The 22,029-nt window shown below is 34.6% G+C and overlaps 2 protein-coding genes and 1 long non-coding RNA gene across 5 annotated transcripts; 1 reads left to right on the top strand and 2 right to left on the bottom strand.

The window, feature by feature from the left end:
* Nucleotides 1–6,854: 6,854 nt before the first annotated feature.
* LOC108200886 (uncharacterized) lies at nucleotides 6,855–16,626 on the bottom strand. Its single transcript, XM_017369151.2, has 8 exons — nucleotides 15,915–16,626; nucleotides 13,391–13,972; nucleotides 12,127–13,245; nucleotides 11,170–11,526; nucleotides 9,938–10,494; nucleotides 8,894–9,464; nucleotides 8,120–8,733; nucleotides 6,855–7,981 (listed from the first exon to the last, which is right to left on the bottom strand). The coding sequence occupies exons 1-8, from the start codon at nucleotides 16,483–16,485 to the stop codon at nucleotides 7,307–7,309; spliced, it is 5,046 nt and encodes a 1,681-aa protein (XP_017224640.1). The 5' UTR covers nucleotides 16,486–16,626; the 3' UTR covers nucleotides 6,855–7,306.
* Nucleotides 16,627–18,337: 1,711 nt separating this feature from the next.
* Nucleotides 18,338–22,017, bottom strand: LOC108202127 (uncharacterized). 3 transcript variants are annotated; one of them, XR_010287408.1, is made up of 5 exons: nucleotides 22,003–22,017; nucleotides 21,643–21,901; nucleotides 21,061–21,322; nucleotides 18,785–19,269; nucleotides 18,341–18,462 (listed from the first exon to the last, which is right to left on the bottom strand). It is a non-coding gene; the product is annotated as an uncharacterized LOC108202127 (long non-coding RNA). The 3 variants fall into 3 exon arrangements; XR_010287405.1 differs by lacking the exon at nucleotides 22,003–22,017 and having other exon boundaries at nucleotides 18,338–18,462; nucleotides 21,643–21,931; XR_010287407.1 differs by lacking the exon at nucleotides 22,003–22,017 and having other exon boundaries at nucleotides 18,339–18,462; nucleotides 18,785–19,141; nucleotides 21,643–21,919.
* LOC135149257 (uncharacterized) lies at nucleotides 20,159–20,880 on the top strand. Its single transcript, XM_064084452.1, has 2 exons — nucleotides 20,159–20,638; nucleotides 20,723–20,880. The coding sequence occupies exons 1-2, from the start codon at nucleotides 20,413–20,415 to the stop codon at nucleotides 20,878–20,880; spliced, it is 384 nt and encodes a 127-aa protein (XP_063940522.1). The 5' UTR covers nucleotides 20,159–20,412.
* Nucleotides 22,018–22,029: the final 12 nt, after the last annotated feature.

The raw sequence follows: 22,029 nt of genomic DNA, 5'->3' as shown, positions 1-22,029 counted from the left end.
AATATCCATCGTGTAAAGAGGAATGCTGCTGTGGAAAGTTAACTGCCGGGTCGGATCATAAAAAGATCCATATGCTGAATGGGCATTAGCAGGAATTTAGAATATATTGAATATTGATTGATTGATTGATATTGATTGATTAGGGGTTTTGATAGAGATTAGAGACAACTAACTTGTATCATATAGAATAATATAGAGATAGCCTTGGTGGAGAGAGAAGGGAGAGAAACACTTGTGAGAGAGATTGGAAGGAATGAAGGATTTCATCCGGACGTCAAACACTTTCTTCAAGTTGTATTCTTCGTATTTAAATTCTTACACTCATAGTTTGTGATATATAGTTTGTATTTGAGCACTTCCCTATATATATATAGGGAAGTGCTCAAATACAAACTAAGTTAGTGTACAAACTACAAACCTTAATCTCAGCCATTGGATGCATTTAATCTAACGGCCCCGCAGGGGCAACCACACACAACTCAAATACACCCTCACACACACACTCCCACCTAATCCCCTCCGTTTTTAAATTAATTTTTCCCGTTAATTGGTAAACTTTTTTCAAAATCCGACTTCACTGAATTTTTATTCATATCCCAACGATCAATTTGCATACCATATGTGCTATATTTTGATTCGATTTAGAGATTTTTTATTGTAGTTTGTAGTTTGTACGCTAAGAAGGTTTGTACCAGAGTAAAACCCTATATATATATATATTTGTTTCATCTTATCATGAGTAGCTAAACCCTTAATCCAAGACTTAAGTAGTATTCTTTGGCATATTATGTGTGTTTAGTTGGGTTATGTTTTCTTTTGATTTGTTAATCTGTCATTAAGCGCTTTATACAATTAGAAGAGTAGCTAACTTTTAATTGGATCTCTAGGAGTTATAACGAATTGGGAGAGGAGTAACAATTCTAGTACATTATATGATGGACACAATTTGAGTATTAGATCGGGAGATTGATATGAGAATTGTGAGACTTAAAATCCTTGGTTCTTAACAGTTTACAATTGTACTTTGATGGACCATGGGAGTGGCTTTTATGAGATAATTGTAAGCATTATAATCTACCTTGGGACATGAGTTTATAAATATTAGAAAGATGGTATGAGAATTGTGAGACTTAAAATCCTTGCTTCTTAACAGTTTATAATTGTACTTTGATGGACCATGGGAGTGGTTTTTATGAGATAATTGTAAGCATTATAATCTATCTTGGGACATGAGTTTATAAATATAAGAAAGATTGTTTTTAGCAATCAAGAGATATAAATTAGACAATCATGATAGACATAAATTAGACATAAATTACGATATTTAGTTGTGTCTACTAATTAATATTGTAAATTTTATCATGACTAATTGAGTTTCAACTCAGACGTACACTTAAATAAGAGACGCACGGTTTCATCCCTCACGCATGTCTTACACCACAGTCACTACTTTCGATTTAAACAAAATATCATAAAATAAGCCAAATTTATATAATTTGTCCTGTTTTATCCTGTTTTTTTAGTGCATATCAGTTATTGACCCGTGACTCGAACTGGTTATCATGTTAGTTTAATGGGTAATTTAGCTAGTGTCTTGAAACTAAAATTATGTGTAATGCCAATAATTCAAATTTAACAAATATTTAATAAAGATCAAAAGTTAATTTTTAGTCAATATATATTTTAATTTTTTTAATTAATAATTTTGTATTTTTTGCCATGGACGCACTCTAAACACTAGTTTCAATTAGCTAATTATTATTAGTGAAAAGTTTTGTGCATATAGATCCATCATCTAATTGAATTAGGCAAAGACCAAAAATACTACCTCATACCTCAACAAAAAATCCCATAATTTTTTCTAAAATATAATTATGAGTTTATGACTAACTAGCACAATATTTTTTTTTGTGGGAATAACTGAGTTAACTTATAATACAGTTGGTATTCTTTTTTTATTTGGACTTTGGCAATTTCAACTATATATGTCACTAAAAAATACTATCTGATTTATGTTTCATTCAGAAAAGGAGTCGGTGAGCAAGTTCTAAAATTGTTAGAAATACGAATCGATCGAGTCCTAATTATACGAAAACTTGAGAAGGAACATAAACAAGCGTTGTATATAAAGTAAATAAGGATTATCTGAGATGAGTCAGTTAAACTGAAAGGTATTTCAAATCTCACCATATACTACTGTATTTTACAAATTTTAGGTACAATGCATTATGTCAAGATAACACATACACTATTGTTGACTGATAGACAAAGCTGTGTTGTGAAGGTTATTGTCTCGCAACGTCTTCGTGCTATAGCCTTGATAGATGATTACGAGTTTCGAGTAATCCGAGATGTCGAACACGTACCTACGTATTCGATTCGAGAATTGTCATTCTCGTTTGATGACCTTTACTTGCCTTGGCGGTGCGAGGATCGACTTAATGAACAACTTTCCAGAATGCAGCTGCCTGACATGAATTCTGTGGTTGCTTATGCGAGAAATTTGGTTGAGGAGGAGGATAATAATGTCGGTTATATAATTGAGGCTAGATTGGTCATAGTGCATCTCCAATTGTCGGATGTGGCCAAGGGGTGGTACGAATGAGGAAACAGAGAAGAAGTGAAGACATGCTCGGTGTGCTTGAAAGATATCGAGAACGGGATGGAGTTTAGTAGATTTCAGTGCTAGCATATGTTTCACGGAAGTTGTGTTGATCGTTGGTTGGTGAAGAACAGAAATTGTCTTAATTACACATATAAATTGAAAGACAAGATGAGTGTGGAGGATGGACTAGCGGACATGCATGCTGATGTTGAATGATATCGTTGCAAGATTGCCATGGAAGAACGACTATTAAGCACGTAGGGTTAACAATTAGTAGCCACAACTAGGGTTGTTTACGAACAGAGCCGAACACGAACTTGTTAACACGAACACATACGAGCCGAGTCGAGTCGAGCCAGAAAAAAATAAGGTCAAACCGCTACTTGACTCTTAAAATAGCAAGCCAAATAAAATTTTTCCTGTGTTTTGATGGTACCATATTATAGTTTATATTCTCCTAATCGGTTTGATATATCATATGTTGAATTCGGCATTCAATAACATGTATATATCACGAAATTATCATGAAAATATTGCATTTTTCCGAGTTTTAACGAGCGGAGCTCGAGTCGTACGAGTTCGAGCCGAGCACACTAAAAACACGGATCGAGCTCGGTTTCTTAACGAACACATTTATGTGTTCGAGCTCGAGCTCGAGTTCTTAACGAACGGAGCCGAACCGAGCTTTTATCGAGCCGAGCTCGAGCTTGTTTGCGAACAGCTCGGTTCGTGAACAGCTCTAGCCACAGCCGATGTGGGACAACTCCTAACATTAGTAGTATTGATATTTCAAGTGATAGCAGAATTTGATATTGTACAAGTTATAAAATCTTTTATTTTGTTCTAGTAGCACTAGAATTTCTGGCAAAACAAACATAATGCTTTTGTTGTTCACTTGCATAATTGCATACAATAATAGCATTTAATACCTTGCAATTTGCAAAGCATGCACCCCTGATTTTTTTTTTGCAAAGAAAAAGAATGGGAATATCATAGAATATCATGAATGACCATTCATGATCATTGCAATATTTGGGGCCATTTGTTTTAGAAGGTGCTCTGCTCTGTGATCATTCGACTTTGAGGCAATATCAAATGGGCACTGTTAAGGACTGAAGCATCACATAAATGTGGAAACCAGTTAAAAACTAATAACTGTTGACAGCGCAGTCATAAAAGACATTTCTGAGTAATGTTTTCATATGGACTCCATCTCTCTCTATGTGCAGCTCCTAGAAAGTAAAAGTGAGATAGTAGTGGCAAGTTCAGACCATTTTTATTAAGCTCTCGTTTGCTGCCGATATCTAACTTAAAGTAATATAAGACCTCATTGACAGAAAATGCCTGAACTTTTTAAACAATATGTTTATGTTCTTGTCGATAGAGCTATAATGAGCTCTATCGACAAGAACATAAACATATTGAAGGAATCTGGTTATGGAAAAACAATTAAAAGTTTTCTCTCGATTAGTATACCTGTGGATTCATCCATTTGTCTACACAAGTTTTATGAAATTCATGATGGCAGGGTAATATCCGCACACGATCCCCTTCCTCGTATATTCAACAAGGCATATATATAACACCTGTTAATTTAAAATATTTTGTATAAGTAAGTGCCCCAACAATGTCCTACTGAGGCCTAAAGACACAAGGACATCTATCACATATCTCATTTTTAAGACATTACTAGATATGCCCTATTTCATATCTATTAATAAAAATGTCATTTCCCTCCTTTTTACACATCTTTCTCTTTATGACACAAATATAAAACATGCCGCTTGAGTTGATATACAAAAATCATGTCTTAAATCACTTGAATACTATTTTTATTATATTTATAACGCATCTATTAGGACATTGTTGGATTCACTCTAAAGAGTGAGTTTTAATCATCTTTCTTACCGAGAAATCTATACTGATTAAACTATGATAGCAAAACATGGATATAATTTGTAGTTTGGTTACCGCATTTTTTGGTCATCCCTCATCACAACCGTTAGATCTTCCAAATCAAATTAAGAGCGTTTTTCTTTATTGATTTGTAACTTTATGTCTATAAAATAGTAAACACAGGGTATACGTGGTACGACTCATAAGCCAAATATGAAAAGGACACCATCTGAAAAAGTCAAAATTGAGAATTTCCCTTCTTTTTTTTTTAACCGAAACAAACAGATTTCTTACTCGCAACAAAGCCAAATGTATTATTGAAAAATATTGAACTCTTATGAATAGAGGCAAGCTGCATCTTCAGTTTTCTGAATGATTTGATTTCTTCACAAGTCATAGATACCATAAGTCGTAGTCCGACCCCAACTTTCCTCATCATAGAAATATATGGAGTTAGATTTGTATCCATTGTGCTCATCAAATGATATAGACATACCTTCATTCGCTAGCAATATTACGGATTCTTTTACAGGGAGGCTGCTTATCTCTTTCCAGTAGTAATGGTAGTATTGAACACTGCTTCCGCTATCTTTATCTCATTCTATGGATGACCTATGCAGAAACGGGTGTTGCCATTGATGATATATTGATATCATTGTTGTAAACAAAGATATCTCGTCTGCTACCGATTGAGTAAACTTTCCACCACTAAATAATATCTTCAGCCTTTTCCTTCAGCTGCTTGAGTACCCGTGATGTACATACAGCTAGTCCACAGAAGGACAACAAAGTATTATGGCAGTTCATACGTTCTCTTTTACTAGAATATTTGACACATATAATGCGGTTATGATTAATAGGTGAAGCTCCAGAAGATACAAATTTCATAAATAAACAAAGTTCAATACATGGTGGCAGAGGGGGAAGTTGGAGAAGAAGTGTTGTGATAGGATTATAAAGAAAGGGTTGATTATAAAGAAAGGTTTGATTATCAGAATCGCCAGTAAGTAACCATCCATCATATCTAGGAACCAGTTACTCTAAAACCTCAAGGTGTTAGAGATTGGCCCTTTCGAGGATCTTATATTTTAACATTCCCCCTCACTCGAGAGCCCATTTATGGGTGTGTTAGAGATTTTTAACATTCCCCCTCACTCGAGAGCCCATTTATAGGTCGAAGAGTGGATGACGGGCGCTCATCTTTGGAGCATTAATTTGCCATTCGTGCCACTATAAATTGTGAGAATATTGGGGGTGGCAGGGATCGAACCCGAGTTCTCTGCCAGCCTCGCTCTGATACCACGTCTAGAAATCAGTTACTCTAAAACCTCAAGGTGTTAGAGATTGGCCCTTTCCAGGATCTTATATTCTAACATCAAGCATAAGTTTGCTTTCTAGCTAGAGTCGGCTCTCATACCATATGTGACAACCGGGTCAAATCCCGAGTCTTTTTTAAAATCTAGCCCAAGTCCTAATTTCGGGTCCAAAATAAGCCTTCACTAGACCAAATGCAGCGCAACCAACTTGGGTAATACACAATCACACCATAGACCCCAAAAGGCACTAATATCATTTATAACATCCAAACCCACAATCGAATGCGTATAGGACCCTATAACCCACCATCAGTCCGAAAAAGCTAGCGGTTAGATACACATTAGTTGTTGACTTGTACCTATAAATGGTCAAATACTCTTAATTTTATTGATATAGGATGTTACAACTTAATTTATTAATAATCTAACATATACTCCCTCCGTCCCACTCATTTCTTACAGTCCTTTTCTCTTACTTGACATGCATTTTAAGGCTACTATAAAATATAGTTCCATTTAAAAAAAAGATTTTGAATATAAAATTTAAAATTTACACTTTTATTTAGAAGAAAAAAAAGTTCTGAAATAATGGAAGAAACTATATTCATATGAGTTTTAAAATGTGTGCCGAGCTCCCGTCCACACCTCATGCAAGAACGGGGAGTAATGGAGGGATTATATAAGTATAATATAATATATATATATTATATTACATGATATATACATATATATTTATTTAATTGTGATGAGCGGAGTAGTCAATTGGTGTCCCCTTGATCTTCAGCAAAACTTGCAAGCTGTGTGGCTCCTCACGCTAAAGAAGACCTAATCAGTGTATGTTTATTATTGATCAGAAGTGTGCATTTGAACTTGAGAATGCTTAATCACTTTGTCCTCAATCCAAGTACAGGTCTGACCAGTGGACTCGTGGTACTGACCAACTTATTAATCTAGCGTCTTGATGCTGATCTTGGTACTCCAGTATACAATAAACTTAAACAAGTTCATTTCATTCAAATATGTCTCTGCTGCCAGAATAAAGTTGATGGTACTAATTTATACCACCAAGTAATTGAACTGTTGATATTTTTTAAGTAAACAAAACCAAAGTGAACCCATGGCCGTGACAACATTGTCTTTCACTAGTTAGCAATATATAAACAACATTGTAGTTTACTATTAATGAGTAGTGCTAGGTGCACATAATTGTGTATATAAAATTGTACATAATACCATAACAATTGATGTGAGATGTTTTAATTGGAGTGGTTGATGTGAATACAGGGAGTCCATTCTAACTAAAACCCATCACATATCATGTACAACATTTTGTATACAATTATGTGCACCAAGCATTTTCCTTAACTAATAAACAAGTGCCTTGACAGCTTCTACAATTTTCTGCTAAATAGCATCAATCCTCTTTATTGGAGTCATGATTCCATATATCATGAGTACATAAAATATCTGAAAATAGCAAAACAGATACTCAAGCTTCTTTCTTGTAATTGTCATTCTTCCGTGCTCGGCGCTCATATGCAATCCTCAGCAGTTGAAGAATGACAAAAATAAGGAAGAGGGAACCGATGCTGAAAATGGTAATGCTCAGGAATAATGAATCGGAAAATACAACATACGTTCCTGTCATAAAAACAAACATCGTCAACATAATGGAAGCAATGTTCAGCCCAAGGGTTGTTGCATGAAGTCTGGTCACATGCTCGAAATTATCTGACATATTTTCAAGAAAGTAGACGAACAAAGAACAGATGGACAATAGCAAAGCAAAGGCATCGGCAATCATAAATATTTTAAAAGCTGCCTTTTTTGAAAGAACCGCCAATCCTTGATTACTTTCTCCACTTTGATGAAGACCACCAGGTATGGTGAATCCTACCGTAAAAGTTATTGTAGTTATCAGTGCACTAACTACGATCTGGCTGTTGGTCCCCTCTCTATATCTTTGCAGATCTTCCTCCATCTTTGCATTCTTTTTTTCCATCAACACTTTTTGGACTTCATTAAATAGGATATCTTTTTTCTCTCGTTTACTAGCTGGGAGCACTGCTAAACTTGAAGAAGTACTTTTCTTTCTGCTACTAGACCAAAGTTTCCTAGACTGATCGGTGCTGATCATACCATCCAGTTCCATTTTTATTTGTACCTAAGAAGAAATGACAAGCAGTTAATATTTATTTTTAGATGGATATTAATTAGTCCTACTAAAACTTTACTTTATCCTGTAAATCACATAAAAACTAATCACATAAAATATTTTAAAAAGATTAAATCTTTTACGTACCTGATCACCAACAATGTCATGTCGATAATATAACATGTCTCTGGGAGTCCAACCATCGTTATTGGTCGTATGACTATCACCAGCTGCTATATATTTGATGAGATCCTCAATGAAGCATCCTTGAGCGACAAGTAAATGAAGAGGTGTATTGCCCTCAACATCTCTTTTGAATAAAAGCAGGTTCTTCTGCTTTGGTGGACAACATCTTAAAATACCATTCACCATCTCCTTTTTATTCGTAAGAGCAGCCAAGTGTAATATGTTTTGACCATTCTCGTCAACTGCTGTGAACGGAGAGGGCGCAGCTGGCCGTTCTTGCATAATATTTTGACCATTTACATCGACTGCTGTGTACTGGGACGAAGCCGGCCATAATCGCAGAAGTCGAATAACAGTAGAAGTATGTCCACATCTTGCTGCTACGTGAAATGGTGTTGCTACCCCCTCTTTACATACAAATTGATATCCTACTTTTTCTTGAGCTTCTATCATTTCACTGAGTATAGAATCAAATTGGTGATATGCAGCATGATGAAGCAGGGTCCATCCTTCAGAGTCCACAAAATTTAGGAAATGTTTATTATCTTCTCCTCTCAAGAGTTGGGAAATAGGACCTGAAAATACACAATTGAGATGCAAATTTAGGCAAAAGATAATAAGTGACTAATCAACCTTAAATTACTTAAATATTACTTAAACTTATTAACAATTAATATTGTGGTTGGTTATCACCTCGTAGGAGTATCAATAACAATAAACAACCATATTACGCACCTGCATCGTGTTTTTGAATAGCAATAATCAAATCTAGCACGCCTTTGAGATTAGGGTCGTCGATCCCAGTTTGGAAAGTTGCAGACAGTAATTCGACAATTTTGTCATTGTATTTGTTCTCCATGGCTTGGTAGATTAAACGCAAAAGACCCTGATTTCTACTTCCACGGCCATCTTGATAGGCCGGATCTGCAAGTAATATCTGTTCAACAGCGTTCACGTGATTGTGGGACATCGCCCATTCTAACGCACTCAAAATGAACTGTACGTTTTCCACAGCTCCCTTCTTTGATTCAACGTGAAGGATAGTTTCTCCGGCTTTGTTTGGTGTATGGGCTTCCGTCTCCAATGCTGCTCTAGATATAGGATCTCCGCCAATTGCATCAACATAACACTTGTCAACAGCTCCAGTTTCTTTCATCAGTGCAAGCATTCCATCTATCATTTCTTGTGATTTTTCCCTAAATTTCACATCTTTTTTCTCTCGTTCACTAGTTGTGAACACTGAACTTGAAAAAATATCCTTTTTACCATCAATTTGGATATGATCAAGGGCCAATTTGATTTTCACCTATAAATTAAGAATGCGATCATTTTATAACTATCCGAGGTTGAAGAAATGCATTACCTATGTATAATAACTAAATCTTAGATCTGTTTATTGAGTTTCACATGGTATATTTCGACATTGTCTAATATTATTATTTTTTATTATTGTATAACGATTTCACGTATTATAAGAATGTGAACATTTTGGTTTACTTGATCGTTTTCAATCTTTCTTATTTCATCCATTATGAAAATGGGTCAAGGGAAAAGTCGACTCAAAGCGATGATTAATATTTACATAATCACATATTCATTTTAAAAATTAAAGGTTCTAGCTTTGACCTTAAATGTACCGACAAACAAATCTACAATACATTAAAATATTTTCTTCTTGATTTCGGTCAAACTAAGCCAACCCTAGTTAAGAAATTATACAGTTCTAGAAAATTGATATGATATAAAAGGAAAATAATATTTAACAAGTCTACAACATACCTGGTCCACAACAATTTGCTCCTGGACATACAACATGTCCCAAGGAGTCCAGTCCTCATTGTTTTTCACACTTGTATCAAGTCCTTGGTATTTTAAAAGTTCCGGAACAAAGCAACCAAGTTGGATAAGCAGGTGAAGAGTTGTATAGCCATTGTTATTCTGCTTGTTCACAAACTCTTTCTTATGCTCTGCTGGGCAATTTTTAAGAATACCTTCTATCATATCTTTTTTGCTCTGCAATGCGGCCAAATGTAGTATATTTTGTCCTTTTTTATCAACAGCAGTATATGTTGAAGAGGTAGATGGCCATAATTGCATAAGAAGTATCACTATAGAAGTAAGTCCTCTTTGGACAGCTACATGAAACGGTGTAGGTACCTTATCTTTGTACCCAGATTTAGGTTTAATCCCTTTTTGAGCTTCTGCTATGTGTTTAATTATTGGAACAGATTCATGATATACTGCATGATGAAGGGCTGTCCACCCAAGCTTGTCAACAAAGGTCACAAGACGCTGGCCACCACGGCCTGCATCCGATAATAGGCTGACGACGGTGTCTGGAAAAAATTTGTTTAGAAAATTGTGTAACCGGATCTTGTTTTGACAAAAGAATTGCAATTATAATAAAATTGTAACAATCATATTAACATAATATTAAAGAACAATACCTAATGGTGGAAGAGACATGAATAACCATGAAACCAAATTAGGTATCCAAATTTCATCAAAAAAAGGATAGTTGCTAACTCATAAGGATCACTTAAATTATATTATTTATGTTTATTTGAAAAAAAGTAAGAAATATAATATAAATGATTCAATAGATGTATTATTTATGCAATTCTGTATAATCTATATAAAATTATATATATTCTCATAGGGCTGAAATCAAATTTTATATCGAATTATCATTAAAAAGGGATTTTGCTTATTGATAAAAGTTATAAAATTATTTAAATTTGACTTTATATTAAACTAGTTGAAAAGTCGCCCGTTGCGGCGGCCTATATAATTTATATTAATAATTCAAAATTAATATTTTATAAAATAAAATAAATTTGCGGCAGCCAATAAAACTTATATTAAAAATTCAAAATTTATATTTTAGAATAAAATAAATTTTATATTATAAACATCTTGATCCAATACTAATAACTCATGAGTGAACAATTGAAAATAAATATGCATATAATATATTTTAATTAAATTTAAGTAGAAGACAAGTTTCATACCTGTTTTGCCACTTTTAATAGCCGATATCAAACTGACTTGATCTTTGAAGTCTTTAGACAATTTAGATCTATGGTTATACCTTTGGGTGAGCAAGTCGACAATATTCTTGTAACCCTTCTCCTGGGCTTTATATATTACAGGTATGAGACTGATAAAAGCACCATCCTTTCTCTTTGGGGCGGCGGGATGTTGTAAATCTAATACCAAATCAACCACTGCCGTTTGATTTAGCTCTACCGCCACTTCTAACACAGTATATCCATCCTCGTCAATCTCATAAAATATTTCATCAGGAAGAACATTTGCGTTGTGTTTTCTGATTTGATCAATGATCATTTTAATCACATCTTTGACATCTGTAAAAAGAGAAGTAGATGAAAATGCTTCTCATTAATAATATATGCATCATATGAGTACTATATATATATATATATATATATATATATATATATATATATATAGAGGCGGTTCTGGTACAAATTTACAAACTTACAAACTTTCTGTGTTCAACACATATATAATTTGAGTTCAACATTGTTTTAACATATTTTGTTGAACATCGATTAAAATTGGTGTTGGAAAAATACATAAACTAATTTTTCAATGTGAGAACTAAGTTAAACGTATTATATAACTAATATTTATGATTCTAGACCCTACCCCACTCTAGAGGTATAATTTAAGCATCTTTATAGATATATTCAACATAATGATAATTAGTGTTCTACACCCGATGTTGAACCGCAGTTACAAATGTGTTGAAAAGGCGATATATTTATGCGATGTTTTTAAAAATTATGATGTTTTTTCAAGAATTTTCAATGTAGATACTTTCTATAACTAAGAATCAATACGATGGGAGAATAAAAAAAAGTTTGTAAGTTTGTAACTTAAAAAAGTTTTTATTTGATCTTATCCCTATATATATATTAGTACTGTTAGGATGTTTTGCATACCTTGAAGATTCTTGACAACAGCATGCAAAGCAGTCAAATTACCACCAGGACCCACCAAAAAATGTGGAGTTGCGCAAGTTGTACAGAGCATCTTCGCTATATCGGCGTGCTCTTTTTCCACAGCTATGTAGAACGGTGTTCGACCTTTCTGGTTTGGAGTACCCTCAAAACTTGGATCAGACTCTACTAATAGGTTAGCTATATTCAAGTTCCGTTGCATGACTGCTATGTGCAACGCAGTGTTCCCATCTTCATCAACTCGCCTGAGGAAAGCTTGAAAAGGACTAACTGGATTATCATCGGTACTGTCATCATCTGAAGAAGATTGAGAAGAAGTCACTCGATTTGGATCAGTATGATCATCAGTACTATCACCATCATCATTATTATCATTATCTGAAGCAGATTGAAAAGAAGTCACTGCATTGGAATCAGTAATATCATTATTGGGAGCACAAGGCAAACGTTTAGCTGCATCAATTAGGAACCTAACCACTTTAATGCTATCGTCGTCGTCATTCTTAACAGCAGCATGCAAAGTAGTACTACCATCAGGTCCGTCCAGAAAACAAGCCTTGCAAGTTTTAGAGATTAACTCTACTATTTCGTTGTACCCGTTTTCCACAGCCATGTACATTGGGGTTTTACCTTGTTTGTTTTGAATATGCGTATCAGTAGGGTCGGCCTCTACTAATAGCTTAACAGCATCCACAGAACCTCCCTTAATTGCTGCATGTAGGGCAGTCTCCGAATCTTGATCAGCATGCCTAAGATAAGCTTGAACAGAAGTTATTGGATTAGGAGGCAAGTGTCTAGCTGCTTCAATGAGGAGCTCCACCACTTCAGTGTGTCCAAAATAGGCAGCCCATGCAAGTGCATTTTCTCGTTGATCACCCAGCTTAACCAAAAGATCTTTGTCTGCAAACTCCCTTAGAATGAATCGCACATGTTCCGTATTTCCATTCATGGATTCAATATGAAGGATAGTTCGTTCATGTCTGTCCAGCTTATCAGCTTCCATCTCCAATTTAGCAAAGGCATGACCATCCCCCGCAATGGCAGCGTCAAATAAAGCATCTCTATCCATAATTTTATAGTGTGTTCCACCAGGGCTCTTAACTATATATAAAGATGTATCAATTGTGAATTCACCACATTTAGCAAATAGAAATCTTGGTACAATTAAGGAGGTTGAATTATCACAAATTTGAATGATTAAAAAATAAAAGGAATTATAATATATAATCTATGCGTTAAGGCATACCTTGGTCAAGACGCACAACAGTACTACCATCAGGTCCGTCGAGAGAAGGAGCTGTGCAAGTTGTAGAGATTAACTCGACTATTTCGTTGTACCCTTCTTCCACAGCCATGTACATGGGTGTTCTCCCCATTTCGTTTTGTGTATGGGGATCAGTAGGGTCGGCCTCTACTAATAGCTTCACAATATCTACGTTCCTTTCCATGACGGCGCAATGTAAGGCGGTGTCCATATCTTGATCACCTCGCCTAAGAAAATCTTGAAAGGAGGAAGTTTCCGGAAATTGTTTTCTAGCTGCTTCAATGATGAGCGCAGCCACTTGAGTATGTCCGTTATCTACAGCCAAATGAAGTGCAGTTTGTTCGAATCTATTCAGCTTGTCCAGAAGATTTTTGTTTCCGAATTTCGACAAAATAAATTGCACATGTTCTGTATTTCCAGACTCCGATTCAATGTGAAGGATGTTTTCGAGTATATCAGCTTTCATCTCCAATATAGCCATGACATCAGCATCTCCGGAAAAAACAGCATCACGCAAAGCATCTCTACCCATTATTTTATAGAGTGTTCCACCACAGATGTTAACTATATATATAAAAATGTGTCAAATTGAAATCTAGGTATGATAAAGGAGGCGGACAATGCTGTTTTAAAAGCAGTGAACGAGGCACTGTGAAAAGAGAAAATAGATTTTTTTTTGCCCAATTTATTGTGGTGGTGTTTGGGAACAGAAAAGAAGCACTTATCGTTCAAAGAATTTGCTTTAACTTTTCTTAATCCATTTGTGTAAAAAGCCAAAAGCAATATTGAGAATGTTAGCTTTTATTTCAGAATTTCTCCTTATTTTCAAAACACTTTATAGTCACCAGCTACTAGCTGTTGTACATGTTATCCAACTTGTAATGGTCAATGCTCATGTAGTCCACATACAATAATAAATAATCAGTCCTTAAGAATCTTGAATCATTTGACTTGGCCGAAAAAAAGTAAACTCATTTGGTAGTTGTTAAACTAATAGCCAGTAATGTGAAGGCAATTTATAAGGCACCATTTGGTAGTTGTTAAGCTAATAGCCAGTAATACTAAATTGATTTTATCCAAATCAATTTAGTATTCTCAACATCCCAATATTTGATGTCTCTTTATTGCGGTTGTAAATTTATTTTTTTTCAGTTATCAGCCAGATACTCGGTGGTGAAGGGTATTTCACACTGCACCATTGGCGGCATCAAGATCGGGAAATCTACCCTTTAATTAGTACTATATATCAAAATAGGGAAATCTACTCTTTAATTAGTGCTATATATCCTCTCAAGTGCTAATGACTTGCCATGTTCTGTATTTGCAAAATAGCTCGTGTGATGCACTCTCCAACCAAAAATGGGCTTTAAGCTTAACACATAATATATTTGAAATAACGTGGTTCATATAATGAATCTATGTACACTTGTTAATCTTGTTCTTTGTTATTCTACGTTCTTTTTTTATGTCCTCCCCCGTGGGATTTGTTCATAATGCAAGATAGGACTGAAAAAGTGATGAAAATAGAAACAACTGTGTCCAAATATTGGGTTTGGATTTTTTTAGTCACTTACTTATGTTCGGATTTAATTACTTGCATTATGCTTATTTTTTGTAATATCGTTAATACATACTGATAATGTGTAATATTTTAATGATATGGCGTATGTTTATATCTTTTATATAACAATAACAACATAAAATGAGCCTATAAAAATTAAAATCAGAAAAAAAAAATAATTAGAATTGTAGAAATATATTCATTAAATCTTCAAAGGGGAATCAATGACTTCAAGCAATTCATCCTCCCTCATAAGATAAAGTCTAATAGAGTGACACGATGTATCATCTTTCGCTATGAAAGTTTCAATCGACTAGTTCAGCCTAAGATATCTCTTAAATTTACCATCATAAATTTTAATAATTTTATCTTATTACAATTTTTAAGATAGTGATAAATAAATAGAGAGGAAAGCTTAATGTTCGGTGAGTGTCCTCTATAATGCATCATTTTATGTTATTATTATTTTCTCTGTCGCTTTCATTTGTTTACAGTGTTTTCTACTACTTAGCATGTACATTAAGACTCTTATAAAACCTAATTCCATAGCTTATTTTTAAAATTTCTTTTATTGTATAAAAATTCAAACGCTAAATTTTTATTCGGAAAAAAAATAAAATAATTTATGAAACTACATCTTTTAGAAGTTGTAAAATGCGTGTCAAACTCTTATCGACTTGGGGACATAAAAAGTACTATATATATAGATATATAGATAGACATATATCGAATAATCAAATTATTATGGACTACGACTATATTTTAATAGTGCTACAAAGAATTAATATAATGTTAATAATCAAATACGAACCTAACTTTAGTAACAAAAAAAAACTCAATAAGTTGAGTGACAAAAAATTAATTTTTCCGGTGAGAATTGATTTATAAAAAGAAAAAAGAAATATAGTGATTTTACAAAATTTATTTAATAAGAGTCGAGCATACCTTGGTCCATATTTTTGACGGGCATAACAATACTGCCATCAGGTCCGTCCAAAAATGGATCTGTACAAGTTGTAGAGATGATCATCACTATATCCTCCAACTCTTCTTCCACAGCTATGAACATTGGTGTTTTACCATCATCATTTTGTGTGTGTGGATCACTAGGGTCGGCCTCTACTAATAGCTTCACAATAGCTACATTTTTTTCCGTGACTGCTGCATGTAACGCGGTGGCATTATCTTTATCACCTTGCCTAAGAAACTCTTGAAAGGAAGTTTCCGGCAACTGGTCTCTAGCTGCTTCAACGATGATCTCAGCCACTTCGGTATGTCCCCGATATATTGCCCAGTGAAGTGCAGTATGTTTATATATAGTAAGCTTGCCCAAAAGGTTTTTGTTTGCAAACTCCCTCAAAATGAATCGCACCCGGTCTGCATTCCCCTTTCGCGATTCAACGTGAAGGATAGTTTCGTCATCATCGTTGAGGATATCAGCTTCCATCTCCAATTTCGCCTTGGCATCAGCATCTCCGGCAATGGCAGCAGCATACAAAGCATCTAAGCCCTCCATAATTATATCTAGTAATTATATACGTGTATACAATATTGTTGGATTGAATCTCGAAGAAATTTTTTGCAAGTGCTAAATATTCAACATTACTTATCTTTATATAGAGAGGCTTCACGTTTATTAAAACTATACACGCAAGACTAAATTATACAATGAACCAGACATGTAAGTCAACATTTATTTATCCACCTGCTACACGAGGCCAGTATGAAGAGAAGAAGGACCTTTGAATTAACAATGCCGGCCAGATAGTATATTTAATGTCTAACAACCATTTAGTTGACCTAATTAGACTTAAACCAACTAACGAAAATCTTTGTATTTGTAATTTTATCTTATATTTATAAAATGTTATCATTTTATCTTGTATTTATAATAAAATGTTAATATTTGTATGTGTATTTTTAAAATCACTTTCACCTATCAGTATATAAACTCTCAATAATTATTTAATAATACTTTTTCTAACTAACTTAATAATTGTCATCTTCTGACGGCTGCACATGTTGCAACAAATTGGTGGAGGTGATGAATATAAAGTCTTTTTTGACTAGATTTATATAATCCGTCTTTCTTTACAATCATTTAACGATACAAATATTTCTTATTCCTAACAACCAGCACTCATGATGTGAGCGAGCAATTAAATGATGTCAGCATGTTACTTCTACGATTTAACAACACAATATAATTCCTTAATTATTTAACATACCGAGAAAGACTCCTCAACTAGGTAATCTGCAGTTATCATCTCCGACGTCTGCACAATTGCAACTGAAGGTTTGTAGAATCATTCAACAAAATGGTGATGATGAATAGACTAATTATTGCACACGTTTTCTGTTTAATATATTCATGTACATATGCAATATTTTTAAAATGTTTTGTTCTGTTCCTCAAAAATGCAAAAGTTAAATTATTATTTTAGGCGTGATGAGATGCAACTTGTTTTTATATTAATATAACTAGCCTATAACCGTGCAAAGCACGGGCGACCATATAATTTTAATTTGATTATTTATAAGCTTAATATCATTTTATTTGTGTTTTTTTATTAATTAAATAAAATGGTATTTTATTATTATTAAATAAGCAACTCAATAGTAATAAAATTAACGAAAATAATTGCATAAGTTTGACCCACCTGCATGGACCGATAATATGCTTAATTTTGAGTGTTTACTGAGACTCAATAATATGCTTAATTTTGGGTGTTTACTGAGACCCTCTTTTATTTGGGCATTTTCGTTGAGACCCTCTTTTATTTGGGCATTTTCGTTAATTTTATTATTATTGAATAAGCAACTCATATGATTGTTTATGAAAGAATCTCACATCATTAATTTGGTATAAAAAAGTTTGTGTAACATACATCAAGGCAATAGCAAATTTTTGCCAACATGAATAAAAATAAGCTGATGGAAACTTATAGATAATATTTTAACGCTTTTAATTTTATTTTAAAACATGAGAAAATAATTGGTGTGGTAGAGAATATCTTTGCCGTTGAGATGGTTTCTTACCAAGAATTATGTATATGCATAAGATAAGATAATAGGTATTTGTTTTCTGGCAGTATACTGAGGGTAGCAATATAATGCATCCTCTTCTTCTCAGTACTCAGTTTCTATTAATAATTAAAAAGCCTGATAATAGACATGCCAAACATGAATAGCATGATGTCTGAATGTACTTGGGAAAGATGCTAATGAGATGCTATAACTTGCATGGATCTCCATCTCAGCAGACATGAGTCAGAAAATTTAAGTTTAATATGGAGCGTCTATATGTTCAAAAAAAAAAAAGAACAGGCGCATTCTTTTTGCCTGTAGACCGGTCTTCTAATGAGACCTATAACCTATTGCTCAGATGTTTGAAACTAAGGTTTAGGCACCAGTAAGAACAAGAATGAAGAAACCATAGATGTTATAATCAAGTCCTTTATACCTCTTTCATCTTTACACCAACATAAGGAATCTGCAACAAAAATGAAAGAAAAAAGAAACAGCAAAAGAGAGTCTCAATAAACACCCAAAATTAAGCATATTATTATGAACTTCAATTTTAACTAATTAAGTGATGCAGAAAAAGAACATGCTCAACGATCAGAGAGAATCACAGCAGAAAAATCAAGCTAATATATGTGATCATTAGCATAATATAATAGTGTACACATATTTACTTGTGGTAAAACACTAAACGAAAATACTGACACAAATTTATAACATAAGGACTATAACACCAGATTTTGCCAATTCAAACATCGATCAAATTAGAAAGATGCAAATCAGTATGATACCTTCTCTTGTGACGCCAAAGATTCGAATAATAGCAGCAGGACCAGAAGAATTAGGCAACAACTCTTTGTGACTCTCTCCGATCACACAATCAATTTCCAGCAGCTGGAATACTAACAACACAGTTTATAAATGCTGAACAAATCATTCACTCGCAGATGTTCGAAAAGTAGCATAGGAGCTCGCTGAGATGAAGAGAGAGACATCGGGCTATGGTCATTGCTGTCAAAATTTCTCTATTAAGCTACAATATCTTTGAAGTTGTTCAGAAACAACATTCACCATCAACACTGATTGGCAGGAAAACTTTTAAAGTAAAAACAACAAAAATCCACACTTTCAACTATGCTTATTCCCACCTGACCAAAAAAAAAAAACTATGCTTATTCCCAAGTTGGAGCAACAACAGCTGGTTGAGTGATATCCAGTCCAGGTGCGGCAGCCAATGTAGGCTCAGGTGCAACATCCCATCCATCGGCGGATGGCACTGCAAATATAAGCCAACCCACAAGACAAATGAAAATTCTGACATTCCAAGATATATATACCAGTGTTGTAAACATCAGAACTCTAACCAACTCGGATGAGTACTCGGGGTCAAAAATTTGGATATATTAAAATTTTAATTTTATATATTCATTATTAAACATGTATATATTATTATCTAATATCTAATTAAATTATGTAAAACACGATGTTAGAGTTTATTCTATTTAATAAATCTTATCTAAGAATTCTAGATTTATCAATTTAAATAGAAATATCTTATTCAAAATATCATCGACTTTGACCAATTGTCACCGATTTTGATCTGATATTGGTCAAAACCAGGTTGCAACCCGAGTAGTATGAAATCAACTCAAGGACCAATCCGAGGAATCAGCCAATTTCTCACACGAGTTGACTGGTTTTTAAAGCACTCGCATACAAATGCTTAAAGAAACAAAGATGTTTTTGTAATTTTGGTAGTTGTTGCATACAATTACATTGCTATTATCCTGGAAAATAAAACTATTGAGAACTAATATTAGTGATTTTTTAAATTCTCACCAGCATAAGCAGTCCAGCCAGTAGCTCTAGGAACAGCAGGAATAGCAGCTTGAACCCCTTCATTGTTCCACTGAGCATCAGGAATTTGGCTACTCCACTGATCAGTTCCGCCAAGAGCAGGAGCAGAGTAATCTACATAATCAGCTGATGCCGCTTCCTCTTCTTCTTCCTTTGCCGTCAACCTGCAAGATAGATGGTTCAGGTGAGTTTTCGCTTGCAACAACCTTCACTAAAAATTGGCTAAGATCTAAGGATCTTTTGCAAACTACATAAAATCTATGCTATCAATAAGTTCAAAATGAAAAATATTCTCTGTCCTTACCATAACCTCTCATTTGGGTCCTTGATTGATGACACCACGCATCTGTAAGACCATCCTTGCTAATATCCAGAAGAGGCAACCAATGTCGTGTTTCCCTTTGTTATTTGCAGGGATACCAATGTCTACATATCGCATAGGCGAATCCGTGTCACAGAAGGCAATTGTAGGAATGTTTCCAAGCGCAGCTTTTCAAGGTGCTAGGCTGGATTTAGACCAATAATTATATTGGGCTCTAATCATGCTTTCACTTTTGTAATTATGCCAGAGATCTTAAAGCAGGTCTGGGACTTGTCTGATCAAGATAATGACAGTATGCTTTCTTTGAGGGAATTTTGTATTGCCCTCTATCTTATGGAGGCATATAGGGAAGGCCGCCCTCTTCCACCAGTGCTCCCAAATAACATTATTCTTGAAAATACACAGTTTCCGGCTACAGGTCAATCTGCTGCTGGATATGGAAATGCATCTTTGCGACAAAATCCTGGTAAAGTTTCAGATCAAGCGCCCTTTTAAAATCATTATTTTTTCACATATGTAATAATCTTTCATATTACTATACTTGAATTAGGTATGCAACAAATCCAAGAGATGCCTGGTCCACGTCCAGTTGCCCCTGTAGTTGGAGGTAGGCCGCCTAGACCAGTTCCTGTTCCAGTCCCGCAGCCTGATGAAGAGAATGTGCAGCGCAGTCGGCACTCGGCAAAAGCAAAAACTTCCCAAACTTGAAAAGCATCTAGTGGATTGATGGGCTGCAGGCAGTTTACCATCATTAGGAAAGAAAATAGGCAAATAAATCTAAAAGATCAATCAAGTAAATACAATGAAAATTTGTACAATATATATACAGCCAAAATATAATCCTTAAGCGAAATAAAAAGCAAGCTCGACAATTAAATGCTAACTAACCTGGTGATCAGTTCTTGAATCGGTCAAAATGAGGAGACGGGGTCACTAAACGACGTCTGCAACTGATTAGTAAAAGTACCGGGAGTGTGACGGCCAACAATAGCATTGTCACCCGTGTACTAAGCAAACTTCAACACCGCTCTCTAACCATAGGGCCTGGCAGACTGGACAATAATGTCCTGGGGGTTCTCCATGGCAACAATGACTCTGGATGCCATCTGAAGCTTCTCCCATGTCTTGCCCAAATTGATAATATAAATACCTACTCATTAAAATACACCTAATCAAGCCAACGCAATAAACTATCTAATCATTCTATATCCTATCTGACCCTTAAAGTACACAATTCCGACATAAACTACTCCCAGATTTAACCAATATCAAGACATATATACAACGAAACTAATTATTCATCCTTCACGGGAGAAATAAACAACATTTATTAAAATTATTAATTTACTGAGATTAAAATTTCTATGTGAGCGCGATATACCAAATATGTTTGGTTTGGTTTGATTTATATATCGGATATAAGAAAGTAAAGAAAAACAAGAAAGAAACAAAATGTGATGTAAAAAGTACCATCGTTGCGGCGCTTGAAGACATAATGTTCCATTTGAAAGTCACAATTTTTGGTACCGAGATGCACCTCAGCCGCCAACATCTTCTGAATGTCGGCCTCTTTGGAAGTGAGTTCTCTAGCTACGCCGCCGCTCGCCATTTTCAGATTTTGATCAACTCACTTCAAGCGGCAAGCTCGACTTGTGCATATGTGTTGTATATAGATAGATAGATGACCAAAAATTGGTTTTGTCTGCAATCTCTATTGGGAGAGAGAGTCCTAAAAGGACACGGTTTTTTAGACAGTAGTATAGCACGGAAAGACGAAACGGAGAGACGAAACCAAAAAACGTGAATAAAAAGTAGGACTACAAAATATACCTATGTTGGCTTATCCAAGTGCATATA

This window comes from Daucus carota, chromosome 9, assembly GCF_001625215.2.
Source record: "Daucus carota subsp. sativus chromosome 9, DH1 v3.0, whole genome shotgun sequence".
In the NCBI taxonomy this organism is placed as follows: Eukaryota; Viridiplantae; Streptophyta; class Magnoliopsida; order Apiales; family Apiaceae; genus Daucus; species Daucus carota.
Note: the sequence above shows the minus strand (reverse complement) of the source record. Positions and strands in the feature narration are given on the sequence as shown.